A 19148-nucleotide genomic window follows, 5' to 3' on the forward strand; every position below is an offset into this window, starting at 1 on the left:
AATTAAAATGAGTAAAAAGCTGGATCTGTAAATACTGGCTGTATTTGATCATATTTGACTCCATGAGGTCAGAACACAAAACATGAAATATTAAAACTTAGCGTGACAGTGGCATTGTCTGTCATCTCAAGAGATGAAATTAAAAAAAGCATAGGTTTCATTTGTTCCCCATTCAGGAGGTCCACTAGAATATTCAATAGAAATGTTTTGTCTGCCAGTGCTATCATGTAGAACAAAACACACTTGATCAGCTGTTACTCATCTTATTTTTTACACGTTTTCTCCATACCGAGGCGTTCTTAAATTGCTTTGTTTGGGAACAGACTTTCCATTATACTTCTCCAGCTAAGTTTTCATGATGGGATTGTTGATCACGGAGAGGGTAATATCTACAGATGGCACTGTTGTAAATGTGTAAAAAGAATTCAGTTCAACTTGAACTAGAAAGATGCCAGTATTTTATGTGAATGTAGGTTCTCCGGGGTATATTGTTGGTGGAAGGCTCTTGGGTTTCTAGCTGGGTGACTGTTAAAATACCGCAACATAATTTGATACTGTCACCCAGTTGGAAACCTGAGAGCTTTTCACTAACAGTGTATTAGAGGATCCCACATTCACATAAACGGCACCTGTATGGGTAGGAGATGCCATGCTGCTTCAAACAACTGCAGAAGCAATGCAGCAGGAAAGCGAAATTGCTAAGCACACTCACTTTCCTTCAGTGACATTAAGATGACATCCTGTCACGGTTTGCATAACTATGACACCCAGTGAAATTGCGGAAGACTAACTGCATTTTATGATGCCCAGGCATGGCCACAGTGAGGGAGCGCATTCATTTTACTCGGAAAGAGCTGGACGAGAATGCATGTACTCTGTTCACATGCCACCTGCATATGGCAACAACACTACTGGCACATACCTGGGAGTGGGTGGACTTAAGCTCTTAACACAGACAGCAAAGTACAGAAACTACATGCTGCCACAAAACAGCTTAGCAACTTTGACAGACTGTCTGGTGCTTAGACAACCAACAAGGAGGCAAATAAATCAAAACTATTGTAACAATGAAAACAATCAGTTATTGACAAAAAATTTTAATTGGATGGATAAAAAATCTTCCTTCTCATTCTGTACCGTATGTCTCCCGTGGCCCACAATTCTTGGTGACTTTCCTGAAGTCTACCCTTTTTTCCTAGACCTCTCCTGTCCTTTTCCTTCATCTCTCTTCTTTCCCCTTCAACCTTCTGCCTGAAGAAGGAGCCACTGGCTCTGAAAGCCTGCCAATTACAACCGTCTTTTATGTGTGTGTGTTCTGCTGCCCCTTGGTGAGTACAGAGTTATTGTAAATTTGACAAATGAAGTACTGGATTCAGCTAAAATTTCGGCTTTTTGCAAAACGGCTGAATTTTGCACCCATCCCAAGGACCATACCAAAACAGGACATTATTAGCGATATGTGGGAAATCCCAGGAAGAAGCAGAGGAGAACTGGCAGGAAACCTGCAGGGTCATCAACAAGTTCAGACTTCAAAAAGTGAACATGACGGCAGCAGAATGGGAGGTTATGTAATCACTGAAAGATGATGCTGGCCCTGTCCTCCTTCCAGCAAACGAAGGAATTGCAACAGTGCTTATACACACCTACAGTTACTGTCATAAAATTGGCTTACTGCTACAGGATTCGGCTTACAGAAGTGATGACCAGGAAAACTGAGGCTCTGCTGAAGAATTCAGATCGAACAGAGGCAATGAAGAACTGACTGTATCCCAGGCTGCCAGTGACACCACATATGTATGGACTCTCGAAAATCCACAGGGAAGAGGTGCCTCTGCAGCCGATACTAGACACCATCAGTTCACGCAATTACAGACTGACCAAACATTTGACGATGTTTCTAAAACCCCTTGTGGCACACTGTTGTCGTCATGTTAAGAACTTGGCCAATTTTGTGAAAATACTTAAGGCTATGCAATTACTAAGAGATGACCTCCTTTGAGTTTCAAACGTTGCATCACTGTTCACAAAAGTACCTCTATAAGACTCATTGGCACTGCTATCTCAACATTTCGAGCTGCACATAGTTTCTCTTTGAACATGTACTGATGACCACCTACTAGAAGTGCAGTGGAGAGTTTTATGAATAGATGAATGGAATGGCTGAGAGATCCTTGCTGGCTCCAGGGATTGCAAACCTCCGCATGAAACGCTGTGAGGAGATGGCTCTTCGACCTGCTAGCCAGAAACCCAAGCACTTCTTCTGCTATGTCGATATTACTTTTGTGGTATGGAAATGTGGCAGACAGGCACTGGACAAGTTTCTGAACCCCCTTAAAAGCAGCTGTTGTAACATTGCTTTCACTGTGGAAATAGAGGAGAATTGTTTCTTTCTTTCCCCGACATACTAATAAGGAAGAAGCAGGTGGTACACTAGACCGCTCAGTATATGGAAAGAAGACACACACCCCTGTACCTGCATGCAATAGGCTTCCACCATGCATCATAACAGCAGACAGTTTTGACTACATGTCATCAGTGATAAAGGAAGAAGCCTCCCAGGTGATTTAAAACACCTGAAGGAAGTATTCTGCAAAAATGGCACAATGAAGCACAGATTAGTTTGGCATTCAAGAAGAGACAAGACAACAGGAAGAGGAAGACGAAAAAGAAAAGCAGTTGCTTTGCTCCCATACCTGGGACCGACCTCAGCCAAAATTGCAAGGCTACCCATAAAATTGAACATAAATACCACTTTCTGACTACCACTGGAGTTGAAAGAATGGCCTGGCTCTGCATAAGGCCCAGTGAAAACGGATAAACCGGGAATATACGCCATCGTCTGCAAATGCGGCCAGTAGTACATTGGGCAAACGCGGCACTGTATTTTGAAACGCCGCCTAGAGCACGTCAGATATGTGCAACTGGGACAGACAGAAAAATCAGCAATAGTAGAAATAGCCTCAAGGAAGATCACAGCTTTGACTTGCGGAACATCAAGGAGCTTTACTAGCAACCGGCTGTTGGGATTGTGTTGTAGAGGAAACCATTGAAATACAGGTTTGCGGCAATCTTGTCATCAGAAAGAAAGAATACCAGCTAAGTGCAGTAGGGAATCTGGTATTAGCAGCAATAGGACAAGAGAATGACCAGCACCATCCTGCTTACAAAATGCAGCCAGAATGCCCATACAAAGACGCGAACTGAGCACCCACTACCCCCACCACTGTAGCCTCGGCTCCCTCCCTACTGCCAGCTGTAGAATATACTTCACCAGTAGATGATGAGTATGACACTCATAAAAATGTTGCAGTATTTTACAATTGCCCCCCATCCCTCATCTGGAAATCTGAGAGGTTTTTACCAAGATGCCAGTACTTCTCCAATAAATTACTGTCTCATCATATTGTTTAGGCATCTCTACTTACTCTGCATAAAGTGCAACAATGAAATTACAAATGGTGCACCATAACTACAAAGCTGTTTTACAGTGTCATGCATTCTTGGAACACTTGTTTCAAATGTTGGTGTCTTGGATGCAGGTTAAAAGCAAAAATTAACTAAGCAAAAGAGAACCAAATGTTGTACAATGACACTTAACACTGTGTGAATGATGTACTGAGTCTGACTTTCATGCTTGTGGAGTGGCCACATGACAGGTGCTCTGCGGTCATTCGGCATGGCAGCTGTTGTTAGCACTGACTTGCCAAATGTTGCTGCCTTCCAGAAATTTTCATGATTGTCAAAATTAATAGAGATAAATAATAGTGATGGGTGTACTGTATTTCATTTTATTTTTGTTTTATGATTGGTTTACTTGTAGTTTTTTCGCATTTCATCGATGACTATAGGACACACTTTAATTTTTAAGCAGTTTTTTAAGAAATAACATTTTTACCATTTTTATTTTCTCCTCCTCCTCCTCCTCTTTATTGTCATTGTTACTCTCTTCACATATAGGATGCTCTTCACAGCCATCGAGAGTGTCACGTATGCTACACTTCTTGAAACATTAACAATAATGTCTTCTCTCACTGTAGACCACGACTACTTCATTCACTGACACCTTTGTGTGATTGTAGGTCGTTGCATATCTCCCTTTGGTGTGGATTCGTGGTGGGTTTCATCCATCATCCATTTGTTCCATTCCTCTCCCATATACACTTGAAACAGTTTATTTATTGCTACATTAAGAGGTTGCAGTTTGAATTAAGTCCTCCCAGAATAACAGCAAGCTCTGTATTTCCATGTTGCAATTTCTCTCTCACAGAATTTTCCAAATGATTACCAAACTGATCTAGCACAAGCAGAGATCTCTTATCCAATATAGTATTTCTCCCACCGTCTTAATCCGTAATTTCATACCAGCCTTGTACATCCAACCCTTGACATGTAAGTGAACACCACCACATGGTGTTATTTCAGAAAGTTTTGGCATTGTTTCGCACTTGAAAATGGTCATTGGTTTAAGTTTAGTACTGTTAGCACAACATGAAAAAACAACAATGTAGTACATTTTTTCATGTCCCCCTTGTTTTTATAGTTACGGTTTTAGCACCTTTCATGGCAACAGTTCTGTTACATGGTGCATTAAATGTCAGAGTAGTTTTCTCTATATTCGCTATTTTGCTTAGTGCCACACTGGTTTTCTTTAGATGTTGAATAATAAAGCAATGGAAAGATATTTTCTCTTCATACTCTTGTGGCATTTTCTGAAATATTTTGGTTTTGGTTCACTTACTAAGTCCACGATGCTTCATAAACCTGTAGCAGCTACCAACTCCACCATTAGTCTTATTAAGTTCCACTGTAGCTTACTTGGAAGTATGTAATTGAATCATTTTTGTATTAATTCCATTGTCATTTTGACTGTATCCTTGAATCCATTTCAACATATCACTTTCTAGTTTGGTCATTTTGCATTCAGTCGTCTGTTTGCTAATTTAGTCTTCTGTTTTGTCAGTTCTGTACTACCCCACCAATTGCGAATGGTTTTTTTTCTTTTGGTGGAGGGCTGAAATGCTGCTGTTTGCATGTTCTGCATATGCAGTTTCTACCAGTTTATAGCCCGCATCATATTAATACTTTTTTTTTTCTTTCTTTCTTTTTTGCATTAGGAAACTAGCTACTAACAAAAATATTATATTGTTACCAATAACACAAATGACTTCCAGTTCAAGTTCACTGGCACCATGGACTGCAATGACAGGACATTGGCTAGACAGTGTTCTGGGTTTGTGATGATGGAGTGGGAGAGAAACATTGTTAGCAAACTTATGAATCCCTCCAACTCATGTTCATCGCATGGGTTCACTGCTGCTGCCAGTCGAATCCAGTGTTGCCAGATAGAGAGGTTTTCCGCGTTGTTGAATAAATGGCCATTTTTAAGACTGGTGAGAATTGTAAATCAAACACTGCACATTTTTATATTAATTTGGAGTATAATATGCACCTGAATTTTGGATGCAAACTTTTTTAAGAAAAAAGGGCTTCTTATAGTCCATAAAATACAATATCAGCTTGAATGATAGCATATTACAGAATTATTGGTTGTATAACGGGTGTTAATAGGAGAGTAGTAATCATAGAAACTGAGCTTGCAATAATTAACTGCGGGACATTATTTTCATAACTTTGCTCTGTAGGTTTACTTTGCTTCATTTGTTCTTTGGCTTCATTATATTCCAGGTGACAAGCTGAATGAAGGAGATTTGCTGGCAGAAATAGAAACTGATAAGGCTACAATGGGATTTGAAACACCAGAGGAGGGCTATCTTGCGAAGATACTTGTACCAGCAGGGACAAAAGATGTTCCTATTGGAAAGGTGATACAGCTGTTTCATATAATTTTGGCTCTGAATCAGTACTAATAGGTGACATCACTCTCCGTAGGACACATAGACTCAGTCATAACGTTTCATCTTACTGTCGTCCATGGGGAAGAATGGAGTGGAAGTGTGTCTAGCAGTTAAGTTCTGTGCCACAACTAGGTTATTTTAAATTGTGGGCCCTCATAGGCCTCAGATTATTGATGTTTACAATATGAAGTTTAGAAAAAGTATCTGTAATTTCATTGACTTTTGGCATAAAAGGGAGGAGGATAGCAGATCTGTTCTCTAATTTAAATATTATGCTTTCATTGGGTAACTGGCAGAGGATGTACTAATAAAACTGGGAAACTTTCAGCAAAGGGTGCCAGGAACGCATTAAGTGTGGTTACACCATGCATAAACAGTGAGATAGGCAATTGATGTTTCAAAACTCGTAAAGTGTAACAGTTAACAAGCCAAAACAGAGAACTTACGACATTTTCCACATTTTTTTACACAGAAAGGTTCTGTGCGGCTTCTTGATACTAAAATATATAGTCAGTCTTATTTGAAACCCTCATACCTGTTTTTAATAACTTTACTTATGTCTCCTCCTTCAACTTTTTAATGAAATTTGGAAGATAGGTGACTTTCCTAGTTCGTGGAAAGAATCGATTTTAATTCCACTTTTAAAACCAGGGAAGGATCGGACCGAACCCAGTAGCTATCGTAGCATTAGTCTCACGAGCTGCGTAGGAAAGACATTTGAGCGTATGGTCAATAGGTGCCTGGTGTGGGTTCTTGAATCCAGATCCTTACTTACCCGCTGCCAGTGTGGGTTCAGGAGGTATCATTCCACCCTAGATAACCTGATCCTACTCGAAACAGTGATACAAGATGCTTTCCTACATAAGCAACACCTTATTGGGGTTTTCTTCGACCTGGAGAAGGCGTACGATACTACCTGGAGGCATAACATTTTGCGGCAGCTTTATGAGTGGGGTTTCCGTGGGCGTTTACCCACAATCATCAGATCCTTTCTGTCGGACAGGTATTTTAAGTATAAGGCTGGGAATGTCCTGTCTGACCGTTTCAAGCAGGAGAACGGTGTCCCTCAAGGAAGTGTCCTCAGTGTGACAGCTTTCGCAATTGCCATCAATAGTATTGCGTCCACAATACGACGGCCCGTGCAGTGCTCCTTGTTTGTGGACGATTTCTCCATTTTCTGTGCGTCTTCCTCCCTCACAGCTGCTACCCGCCAACTACAGCTGACACTCGTGTGATTGGAGGAATGGTCTAAGACCACAGGCTTTAAATTCTCTTTGGAGAAGACTGTTTGTGTAGATTTTAACCGTTCCCGTTCTCTTTTTAATCTCCCTGTTTTAAAACTAGGAGACACTGTTCTCCCCTTTATGGAAAAAGTGAAATATCTCAGGCTTATTTTGGATGAGAAGCTCACATGGTTGCCACACTTAAAGGATCTAAAAGTCCGCTGTTTCAAGGCTTTAAACGTCCTTAAATGCGTCAGTCATAGATCCTGGGGCGCTGACAGGGCACGTCTGCTCCAACTTTATAAGGCCTTTGTGTGACCTCGACTGGAATACGGATGTCAAGCTTATGGCTCTGCAAGACCTTCCTACCTCAAAATGTTGGATGTCATTCACCATGAGGGTATTAGACTTTCAACGGGGGCTTATCGCACGAGTCCAGTTGCTAGTCTGTGTGTCGAGGCGGGAGAGCCTCCCCTGTCCGTTTGGCGTCTTCTCCTCGTGGTACGGTACGCGTACAGGGTCAAGTCCACTCCTCTTTCATTGGCGTCTAACACTTTTTCCCAGCTGGCACTGGAACGTCTCTTCCGCCACCGTCCGAAGGCAACAAAGCCGTTTGGCATCCGTGCAAAGGAGAGTCTCGAGTCAGTACATCTGGAGGGCATTAAGGTCCTCCACCAGGGATGGAGTAGGGGATCTCCCTGGCTACTACAAAGGCGAAGATTACTTCTTGATCTGGCTGCTTACAAGAAGTATTGTACCCCGGACCACCTTTTTAAAATTAAACTTACTGAGATTTTAGAACGCCATTCAGATTTTATTACTGTTTACACGGATGGGTCTAAACGGGGATTTTATGGGCTGCTCTGCTGTGTTTCCCGATACTGTCCGTAGGATAGGGCTCCCAGAGCAGTTCTCAGTTTACTATGCAGAACTGTTTGCCATTCTGCAAGCATTAGAGCATATGCGCCGACATCATGGCACGAAATTCATCTGCTCCGATTCCCAAAGTGCTCTACACGCTCTTGAGCTCTTGAACAGATGTACCCAGCAGATTGGATGGTGCAAGAAGTGCAGGACGCACTCCTTCTCTTGCAACAGCAGGGTAATGATGTAATTTTCTGCTGGGTTCCAGGGCACATAGGGATTCCTGGAAATGAACTTGCAGATGCGGCTGCCAAGGAGGCTTGCTCCATCCCACCTCCTGCTCGCTGTTCCGTCCCCCTGCAGGCAATAACATCTTTTGTGACTCGAAAGGTCATGCGTTGGTGGGAGGCTCAGTGGCTGGATGTGAGGGATAATAAGTTGCGAGCGGTGAAGGATTCTGTCCGACCGTGGCTCACCTCCTTCCGACAACAACGAGCTGAGGAAGTAGCCCTTACACGGCTTAGAATAGGACATTGTCCTTTGACACATGGTTTTCTGTTGCGTCGTGAGGAGCCACCAACGTGTCAGACATGTGGGACACAGCTGTCGATATGACGTATTTTAACTGAGTGTGTTTTATATGCGGGTTTGAGGGAAGATTTCAGTTTCCCACCAGACCTGCCCTCTCTTTTAACTAATAATGAGGCGAGCGTCGCTCGAGTTTTACGTTTTTGTGTGATGTCTGGACTTCTTCCCAAAATATTGGGATTGAGGTCTTAATGTGCTGTACAGTGGTTTGGTCACTCAGCCACCGTAAATTATTTTTACCTGTTTTGTACTGCTATTTTATTTTTCGTTTTATCTACCTGTTTTGATGTGCTGTGTCCAATCTTGCAATTTGAACATTACCAATTCTCGCAAAGATCGGCTCTGAATTGATCTTTTGGGAACGGGCGCTGATAACCTCGTTGTTGTGCGCCCTAAAACACTAATCATCATCATCATCATCATCTTTACTTATGTCTTGAGCACACTTTTATTTTTCAATAACCTTACACGTTTCAACATGCCGTCATTTTCAAAGGCAATATTAGATACATTGTATCACATCAGCATTCTCAATCATGAGACAAGTGCAAAGTAAAGTTATTAAAAGGGCATCCAAATGGCCACATCATCTCACAGCATGTCATGCAAATTGCACCTCGTGTCTCTGTAGGAGCCTGGTTCATTTCTGAGTATCCAGCAGCTTGGATGATTTTCAGGAAGATATCAAAATTAGAAAAACGAAGACCTTAGCCTTCCTTACTCCATTATGTTACAAACAACTAAATTTGCTACATCTGTTGATGCTAACATTGTAATTTGAGAACTAAAGGAACATGTGAGACATTGTTTAGTTGTACACAAACTAAAATAGCTGAGACCAACAGAAACATTTGAGGAGCTTTATGGAACAGAAGGGGGTTTCTTGGGAACAGTGCATTGTTTCAGTGAATGCACATGCAACAGACAACTTTTGACACAATGGACGTTCTTTCCTAGCTGGAATACCTGGAGTTTCAGACCGAGGAGGACTTCAAATCAGTCCTTTTTACACAAGTAGACTTACTCATGGTATACCATGCCAAAGTATCAGCTTCAAAAAAATTTTGTCTAGTTTTACTTCATATCGAAATTTAACAAAGTACATTCTGTTTTTTAACACCTGACAGGAACCAATAAAGCCCTTTCACAGACTGGGATTGAAACAGTGCCCTAGCACAGTATAAAGATATCTCCCAGATCCAGGTAGCATACACAACAAATGCTTCACCACCTCAGTGCTTAAAGCAAACAAAGTATCCTGATGACATTTAACAAAATTTGATTAGACAGAATATGATCAGAAGAATATAATCAAGTGACAATTGAGAAGACATGGACATGCTCCCAGAATCATGGATATAGTTTTTCACCTACGAAATTCAGGGGCGTGCACCTCAACAGCATTCAGTCTGCCCACCCATACTCTGAATTCAATCTGTCAGAACTAGTAGAAGAATTTAGCTTTTTAGGACTGCTGCTTCACCATGTGCAGCAGTTCAAAACTAAGTGCCCTGCACCTCCTTGAAAACACTGCTTGGGGAGCAAATCGGCAAACTATGTTAAAATTTTACCAGCCATTGATTTCCTTATGTGTCAGTAACTCCGTCTGTTTTAGGCCTGCTAGACCTTGTACATCACATTGGAGAATCCTTGCAACCGGAGCTTCCTGCACAAGACATGGTTGTTGTAATTTAATCCAACCCAAAAAAGTCTGTTAAAAAAACTATTCTTAATTATGATAATTAACATACAAAACTTTTCATAGTTAGCTGTACAAAAATTAAAGAGTCGTCATATTTATTGAAGGCAACTACTTACCACCACAAGAATTTATTTTATCAGTATTGTGTTTTAACTTTTCGTACAATATAAGTAACACAGTTAAATAATATGTTTGCTTCCAGAAAAAACTTTAACTTGATATGGAATCATAATTTCTGTAAAGTGCAATTTAGAGATTGGAATTACTCTCCTACATACAGTATCTTCTCCTCCTGCCCTGGACTTAGCCTCCATTAGCATAGCCCTTCCTCCATAGATCTTGTATGTAAGAACTGCGCATGTCAGGATGGTATCAGGTGGGCATCTGGAGTGTTTTTCCTACACATAAAATGAGAAATGTCAGGATTCAGGGAAATAATGGGTTTTATTCCCAAGACCCACCACTAAGGGATACAATATTCAAGAAAACTGGCTACGGCCACAGAGTGAACCACATGTGGTATGGAAAGAGCATTTCACCCTCAATAGGAAGGATTTGTGGATACGTCCAGAGGGTAAGAAAGCTGGCAGGCAAGAGAGACATGCACTGTTCTGGCCGTTACCTCGCCAACCCTCTTGCGAACCTCACGTGATGGCACCCAGTTGTCCCATTGGTGGTTTGTGGCAGAAAGCTGGCGAGTCTCTCAGCAGTACCATGACGGCGTCCCTAGCAAAACGTAATAGTGTGGGAGCCAGTCAGAAGTACTGCAGAGTAGTTTACATAACTGCTCACAGCAATGCCTGAGGCCAAGTTAAAATTATTGGAGAAGAATACAGTAAAAAATTTTTACCATTATTACCCGTTACCATGTAAGATTCCTTCCCCTTTCCAAGAGAGCTGGTTATGGGTCTGTGGTCATTACAATTGCTGATACTGATCACTCTTAATGGCCACTTCAAAGCAGTGTTTTTCTTTTGATGTACCTGGAAGGCAATGAACATTTAATGTTTTTTACTTAAAAAGGGGTCTTAAAATTAATGGAGGCTTAACTTCTCATTTTAAAAAATTGGTCATGAAATATGCAATTAGGGCAGAGGGTACAGAGTTCGTGTTTGTACTTTACTGTTTCATTATCCATTGGTGTCACTTGAGTCCTTCATAATTGGATGTATCTGGTAATATAATGTCTTTTTCTGCACACTTTGCGAAGTCATCAGAGTCACTGCAACAGCCGGTAGTTGACCGTGTACATGGAGCCTAGGCGGTGGGTGCAGTGGCAACGACCAGCTGGGCTGCAGCTGAGCTGAAGTGCATTGTCACCTGGGCACCATAATGCGGACCTGGAGTCGAGATGATTAGTGGGCCGGCTGGCCGAATGGGAGCGTGTCGAGCTCCAGTGACTGCAACACTCGCAGGCGAGAATAGCCTCAATGGAGGCTCAAGTGACTCACAATAAACAGGGGTAAACTAACAGTAAGTGATAGGAACAAATACAGGATGAGCCTGTAAGAGATATAATTGGTAATTGATTGAACCAGGTATCAAGCATTTTAATTACAAATAGATAGTTTGTTTTTACTCCTGGTATTGGAAAACTACTTTTCCATAAAGTGTTTTTAACATATTTGCATAAAGTTTGAGTAGTCAGTTACATGAAACACTATATCTTAACTTATTGGGAGGGCCATTTCTGTGAAGTAGTGCGACTCATCTGACATTATCCACGGTATTCACCGTCTGAATGGGAATGTAGTACAACCTGTATTGGTGGCTCGCGGAGTTTACAGTAGCCATATGTATACCAAATCCATGCAAAGAAGCCATTGACTAGTAGAACTACATGTAGAGATGTAACATTTGAAATGGCAACTCATTTGGAATAATTTTGAGTGTGCCATTCAGCAATTTGTACGGTAGTAAACTTACTGATGAAGGAACACAATTTCATGACAACCAACAAGCAATGAAGTTGTATTCCTATCCCTTGAGGTTAGGCATGCATTACTGAAATGCGAAGCACTCGATGTCTTTGTAAGGCATTTCTTTTATTAGGACACTGTTGATGCCTTATGGCAAGACTTGAGTAAGCGAGATGGATCACTGCAAAAAGAGAGGAGCGATACCTCGGTATAATATGGCTGGAAAAGAATGCATTAGTCTTGGTACTGTTGGAGAGATTAGTCCCGATCAATCCAGCTAGATCCTCATTTACAGAAGAAAGTAATTCAGAATAAGCCTGACAGCTTGGCAATGGGGTAAGCAAAGAAAGTGAGAGGGTCAAAAAAATTAACTGCAGCAGCATGCGGTAGTGGGTGCCGACTGGCAATTCCAGGAGAACAGATGCATATGCACCGTGCCCCATCAGTAGCATAAGCAAACATGTCATCAGAATCAATCAAAGCTTACTCGATCTACCGCAGAAATCAATAGGTGTATAAGTTTCACGTCAATCGATAGATTATGTGTTTCAGCGTTTCTGTTTGCCTAAAGTCACAGTAGAATGGCCACTAAGCAAGTTCTTCGCAAGTCGGTGTGCCGTATTGTGGCGTACGTGACAGAGCTTGTGGCATCGCCAAGACAATGATTCTGAATGTATTTTTGTGCAGGTAATTTCTAGTGGTTCTCATGGGCTAATCTTTAGCTATCTCCCATTTCACTGGGGATTGCTACTGTACCTTAATTATTGAAGTAACATGCATTATGGCGCCCACATTGTGCTTGGATTCAGCACCAAAAGTATATTTTGTGTAAAGTGTACTGCATGCATGTCTCAGTGAAAGCAAATAAATTTACAGTATTTAGATAAGGAGGAATGTTCTAGCTTTTGGGATGTTTCCCTAAACTGCTATTTTCAAATGAACAAAGTTACAATAATGTGAAGTATCTATATGTGCTATTTCCCCACAGCTCAGTTTGAGCACCCTCTAATTGCACACAACATTTTTATATCTGATATAATAAAAATAAAAATACACTTCAAAGTTGGGAGGCAAGCTCGGAGAGAGGGGGTAAACTATCAGATAAAATACATAAATACATAATAAAATACAGAGACATGCAGACAGAGCTCAAAAACCTTACGCTGAAGACAATAAACATTTTCACGTATATTTTTCAGTAATAACTGGAGCAGGGCCTTCTGCTATAACTTTTCTCTTGATATCTCTGCCATCATGTATTTCTGCTTATAAGCTAAGCTAAGCTAAGCTAAACTAAACTAAACTAAACTAAACTAAACTCCATCCAAACAGGCCTTGGAAGGCCGAACGATACCGACCAGCTGCCGTGTCATCCTCAGCCCACAGGTGTCACTGAATGCAGATATGGAGGGGCATGTGATCAGCACACTGCCCTCCTAGCCGTACGTCAGTTTTATGAGACCAGAGCCTCTACTTCTCAATCAAGTAGCTCCTCAGTTTGCCTCACAAGGGCCGAGTGCACCCCGCTTGCCAACAGCGCTCGGCAGAGGAGGGGTGGTGTATTCATTTATGATCTTAAATCGATACATGTTTTGTTTCTTTGTGCCTGTACTCTTTATTACTGCAAGTCATCATTGATGGCCTTTGCGGTAATGTATTCAACTTACCTGCGATATCTTATGAATTGTTTGCTGCACTGGATATTCTTGCACGTGGTGGCAGTTGATTTTCCAGAGGTGAACTTACCTTGAAGTCTGAAAACTGCAAGTAGACATTGTAAAGCATAAAAAGTAGCTTGAAGTGGTTTTTTATGTAATTTTTGAGGACACGTATAACTGTGTTTGGTAAAATCAATAAGCTATTTTGATGTGCGAAGGGTAGGTTGTGGCTGTATTCCAAAGTTTTCTAACTGTGTTATGTAAAAGTACTGGATGGGGCAGCTAAGTGAGGCTCGGCATGGTTTCTGTGGCACAATACCAGTGGTATGTGCCGTAATCAGCAGGATCCAGTGTCATGGTGGTGGCAGGCATACTTCTGGAGTGTGAGCTGCTTGTCCGGTGTCTTCGTGATGAAACAATACGCACACAGCTGAAACACATTTGAAAATGTACCTGGCTCGTTGGCACAGTGGTAGAATCAATATCAGATTGTAATACTCAGTAGTTTTATGTTATCGTTAAATAAACAAAGCACATAATTAACTTCAATTAAGTTTTGTGATGTAAGGATGCTAATGGCAATTCTTGCCCTAATTTAGCGGGCGCCCTTGCTATAAAATGTAGACCTCTGTTAATAACTCCTGCTACCGTGACAGATAAGAGAGCCAAATCTGCCAGGAAGGGTTAACTGAAATTTGTAATGGGGCTGGTAGGCTTGTGTTTACTCAGAACTATGTCCATTATGGTTCTGCTTCTTCAATCATGCAACAGAGTCAGGTCGTGTGAGAAACTAGAAATATTTTCCTTTATCCAAAGAAAGCTATTAGGTTTAGCTTGCATGCTAGGATTGGTATGGTGGATTGTGCTGAATGGTTTCATGTGAGCTCTGAGCAGTCTAATATTGGACTTTAACCATTAGGAAAGTGCATAACTGTTTATTTGATAACAGATTTTATGTTTTAACTTTACATTTCAATAATTCTTTGCCAAGTGGGGATATAGTGAGTGTTTTATGAAGGAAACTAATCTTCCGGTGTACTCTAGTTAGTACAAAATGCATGTGTGTAGGTCATAAATGTTGCCGGACAGCTGCCCGACATATTACGTCAGAGCGATGGCCGCCGCTTGTTGCTATAAGTGGTGGGGAGCTGGTGCGTACTCAAACCTCAGCCCACGGGCAACAATGTGGTGTCATTCGCTGTAGTGGCTAAGCTTTTCCAATTGTAACTTGTGAATATTTCCTATCAGGTGGAAGCAAAGATGTTTACCACGCAATCGGTGAATGATCATATGGTGTAGAAATCTTTAGTGGCATGCCTGTGGCCCTGTTGCATCTAAGGTGTCGAGAGTAAGCTTATCTATTAGTTTCTTGTTTTATAATAAATTTTCTTTACTATTAGATAGTAATTAACAATCGTGAACCTGAGTCAGATTGAATTGCTGTCTCAGTGTGTGAAATCTGAGTGTAAATAACAGTCATGGCTTTGTTTTAAAAGTGGACTTCTAACTCAACTCATGTAAGAGTCAAGTACTGCATAGAAGTTAGCTGTGTTAGTGAACCATTTCGTCGTTGTGTAAGTAACATTGTGTGACATCAAAAGTAATGGCAGTGGGTAACGCATTACATTTGTATTACGCTCTTTGTAGACATACATAGCATTTTGCTCATGGCAATATAAATAATTGACTGAGAAAACATCTCATAATACTTGTTAAGACATAGAATTTCACTATACATGAAGAATAAATGAAACAGTTGTGTACCAGTAACAGCTGTTTCTTGCAAGTGCAGGATTTTATCTACTCTTCTATTTTTACTTTAACTACCCTCTTCCCCCACCCCATTTTATTTTTGTTCCTAGCACTATTTCTTTGTAGTCTTTAGCTGCATTATACTTTATAATTTTTATTTTCCTTTCTTCTGTCATTTTTGATCTGATGTACTTATACCTCTTCCTTTTTCTGGTGTCTTTTCATTTACTTTTGTCTCCCTTTCTTTGCGCAGCAACTTGGGTTCTTTCAACATCCTGTTGAGTGACTTTCACCTTTTTTTCTATCTTGACAAATCAATCATCCTTTCCCCTCTAATGAAGGGAAATATAGTTCCAAAAGTTAGGAGTATTTTCTGTTTTAAGTATTTTCATCAGTAGTACTGGGAGTTAACTTCTAAAGGGATGTTCTGGGTAGACTTTCTGACTTTCTACAGTTGTGTTAAAGACTTGGGGCAAGAAGCAGGGGAACACAGAGGTAGGAGGGGGGGGGAGGAAGTTCTCCTCCTCCTCCTCCCCCCCCCTCCCCCTCCCCCTCCCTTGTCCTACCCAGAGTATTTTATGTCAATAACATACAGTGAAATTTTTGATAGATCTCCCAGGAATACATACAAGATTGCCTGCAGAAATCTATGGAATGCCTTTGTAAACCCCGACATCAGATATTTGAAGTACTTCTGTTCAGTTATTCATTGAAGTTGTACAGAAATATTAGTGTTGGAAAACTTTGGTAATTGCTATATTGTTCACAACGTAGGTGTAAAATTGTTTCTATCACATACGTAATGCTATGTCATTAGAGATGTTTCTTCAGTTGTGCTCTTTGTTTTCTGTTATAGAATATTTAGACTTTTTACTTTTATAGGAAAAAGCAGTTTTTTAATTGATGTACTACATGATGTGAATTTGTTTCTATGCCTTAGCTTGTCTGCATAATAGTGGCAAATGAGGCAGATGTGGCAGCTTTTAAAGATTTTGTGGATACCGGTGCACCAGCACCAAAACCAGCTGCTCCATCCCCAGAAGCAGCTGCTCCACCACCACCACCACCACCACCATCAGCAGCAGCAGCGCCGCCACCACAGCCTGTGGCACCACCTGCCCAAGCACCACAAGCAGGAGAGAGGGTCTATGCTAGCCCCTTGGCGAGGAGAATTGCAACAGAAAAAGGTGTTCAACTGACTGTGAGTTGATTGTTAGTTTCTTTTTAATTTCTGCTTCATCATGACACTTCATGTTTTTATTACTCATAGACCATATGTAGTGTACTACTGATGGGAATGGAAAATACACAATGAATACCTTGACCAAACACCACTAAGGTGATACTCCAGTATTTCCATTCCTAAGGGATATGTCGATTAAAATTTCATCCTCACATGAGCATATTTTCAGTACAGAAAAAGAGCCATTCCTGCAACTGAATGTTGAGAGAACATTGTGGCTTTTGGGTGTGTTTAATGTTACTGTAACTTTTTGCATGGATATTGCAACACAGCATGTCCAGAGAATATTTACATGCAAATTATTACAATCTTTTGGACTTCGAAAATGGTTGAATCATTGGCACGAGGGACATGGGAACATCATACCAACAGTTCGCACAGACAATTGACTGCAGAATGACTGCTGACAAGATCGACTGAGGAAAAGTGTGGCAAGAAAAGTGTGCACAGATCCTTACAGCAGGGCTACAACGTGAGAAGATATGAGTGTTCAAGGGGCCCTGACAGATAACCAGATAAAAGCTGAAATTCTGACTGAGGTTACAGGCAGAATCACCACAAACTGTCAGGAACAATTATTGGAAGCTGGATTGTGAGATTTAGTTGCCACGTGTTTTTTAACTGCTGACACCACGCCAAACAAAATAGACCGGTGTGGTGCAGAGTTAGTCAGTTGGGATATAGACTAGCATTCTGTGGTAAAAATGAAATAAGCATTTGGCATCATTGGCCGGGTCCGGGAGTGAGTCTCATTTCTGCTTGTGGCAGTCAGAGTGACCCCATTACATCTGACAGGTCAGGTCCTCTACAAAGCTAGCAGCAGTTATCAAGACCCATATATCCCAACTCCTGGAAACGTGGTATGAGTTATTGGATATGACAACCTAAATGTTGAAGGGTGGCTGAGTGTTTGCCAGTATGCGGCAACATGGATAAACCCTGTTGTCATACCCTTTATGACCAGAATACTGCACAGTTGCTGGTGGGCTGGGATGTAGTCAGAATTGTAAAGTGGTGTGAGCTTCAGATTAACATAAGATAATCATGTTGAGAAAAAAGAAATGTATTGGTTTATTTTCACATATGGATTACATGGGGAGGATTGCCAAAGGGACAAGAGATGATAACTTAAGTAGCCTCAGGCCCATCTTGGAGGAGAAGGAAAGTGCAAAGGTAAAGAGAACTAAGCCATTTAACATCTGCTCTGGCAATGACCCAGAACAGAAGAGAGCAATTTTGCATCTGAAGGTCAGAGAGCCCTCAGTCTTGTGAGATGATCCTCTGGTGTGATTTGTCAGGATGGTTTTGCAGTCAATGATTCGGACTATTCCAGCATGGCGTTAGGCTGTTGTCTCTTCAGCAGAAACGAGACAGACCTCCAAAAAAGACAGCCTCTTTTTAAAATTTAAATAATAAAAAAAAAAAAGTTCACATTTGGGGCCCGGAGCACATTTCACATCTCCTGTCATGCCCCTCACAGTGAAGGACATCAATTTTTAATGGAATTAAAGTTTAATCACTCAATACTTGTTACATGATGGACATATTCACAAAGTTTGGTAAATATTGAACTGGTGCTTCATGGTGTAAAATTTTCCATTGCCATCATTATGGTTTATTGGCTTTATGCGGTCACCTATGGTACAATTAAAATTTGCGGTATTGACAATTAGCATCCTGTTCTATCAGAAGCATTGGTCACTATTGCCAGAATATTTCAATGCTATATGTATACTCTCAGGCTGGCACAAAATTTGCTGGAATATTGGCTATTGCCAGAGGTCTCACTGCACCACACAAACACCATTCCATGCTCAGATTTATGAGGGGTAGTGTACGAATTCCTCCACCGCAGTACTGTAGTGTGAAACTAGAGTAGAAAAGCAAACAGATCTCAAATTCATTAGTGGGCTGCATCATTTTATTTAGGCTCCTGCAGTGGCTTGCTTTGGTACAGTGATGTAGCAGTTTGTGTGTTCCAGGACTGTATACATGTATCTGCAAACAAACTAAAAAATTTAATTACATGGCTTTATTTTGTTGAGGTGATTGTTAAATTTTGATGTTTATCCCTCATAAAACATGCTTGAGTTGGTAGCTATAGGGAAGAGTGTAAAGATGAATCAATGGAAAATCCAGAATGGGATGTGACAATATTATGAGAAGGAAAGTTGCTAGTCACCATATAGCAGAGATGCTGAGTCGCAGATAGGCACAACAAAAACCTGTGAAACCAGTCAGGTGGTCTAAAAGCTAAGCTGCAACCACTGTGCTGCTTTGTATGTAGGCATGACAACCAACAAGCTGTCTGTCTGCATGAATGGCCAAGAAACAAGTGGACCAC

At 41.1% G+C, this 19148-nt stretch overlaps 1 protein-coding gene across 1 annotated transcript in view; it reads left to right on the top strand.

Moving 5' to 3' along the window:
- LOC124595828 (dihydrolipoyllysine-residue acetyltransferase component of pyruvate dehydrogenase complex, mitochondrial) overlaps nt 1–19148 on the top strand; it is a 76551-nt gene that overhangs the window by 3376 nt on the left and 54027 nt on the right. Inside the window, exons 3-4 of the mRNA XM_047134726.1 lie at nt 5686–5822; nt 16502–16762. Coding sequence (XP_046990682.1) covers nt 5686–5822; nt 16502–16762 — 398 coding nt within the window. The remainder of the gene's footprint in view (nt 1–5685; nt 5823–16501; nt 16763–19148) is intronic.

Source organism: Schistocerca americana, chromosome 2 (genome assembly GCF_021461395.2).
Source record: "Schistocerca americana isolate TAMUIC-IGC-003095 chromosome 2, iqSchAmer2.1, whole genome shotgun sequence".
NCBI lineage: Eukaryota > Metazoa > Arthropoda > Insecta > Orthoptera > Acrididae > Schistocerca > Schistocerca americana.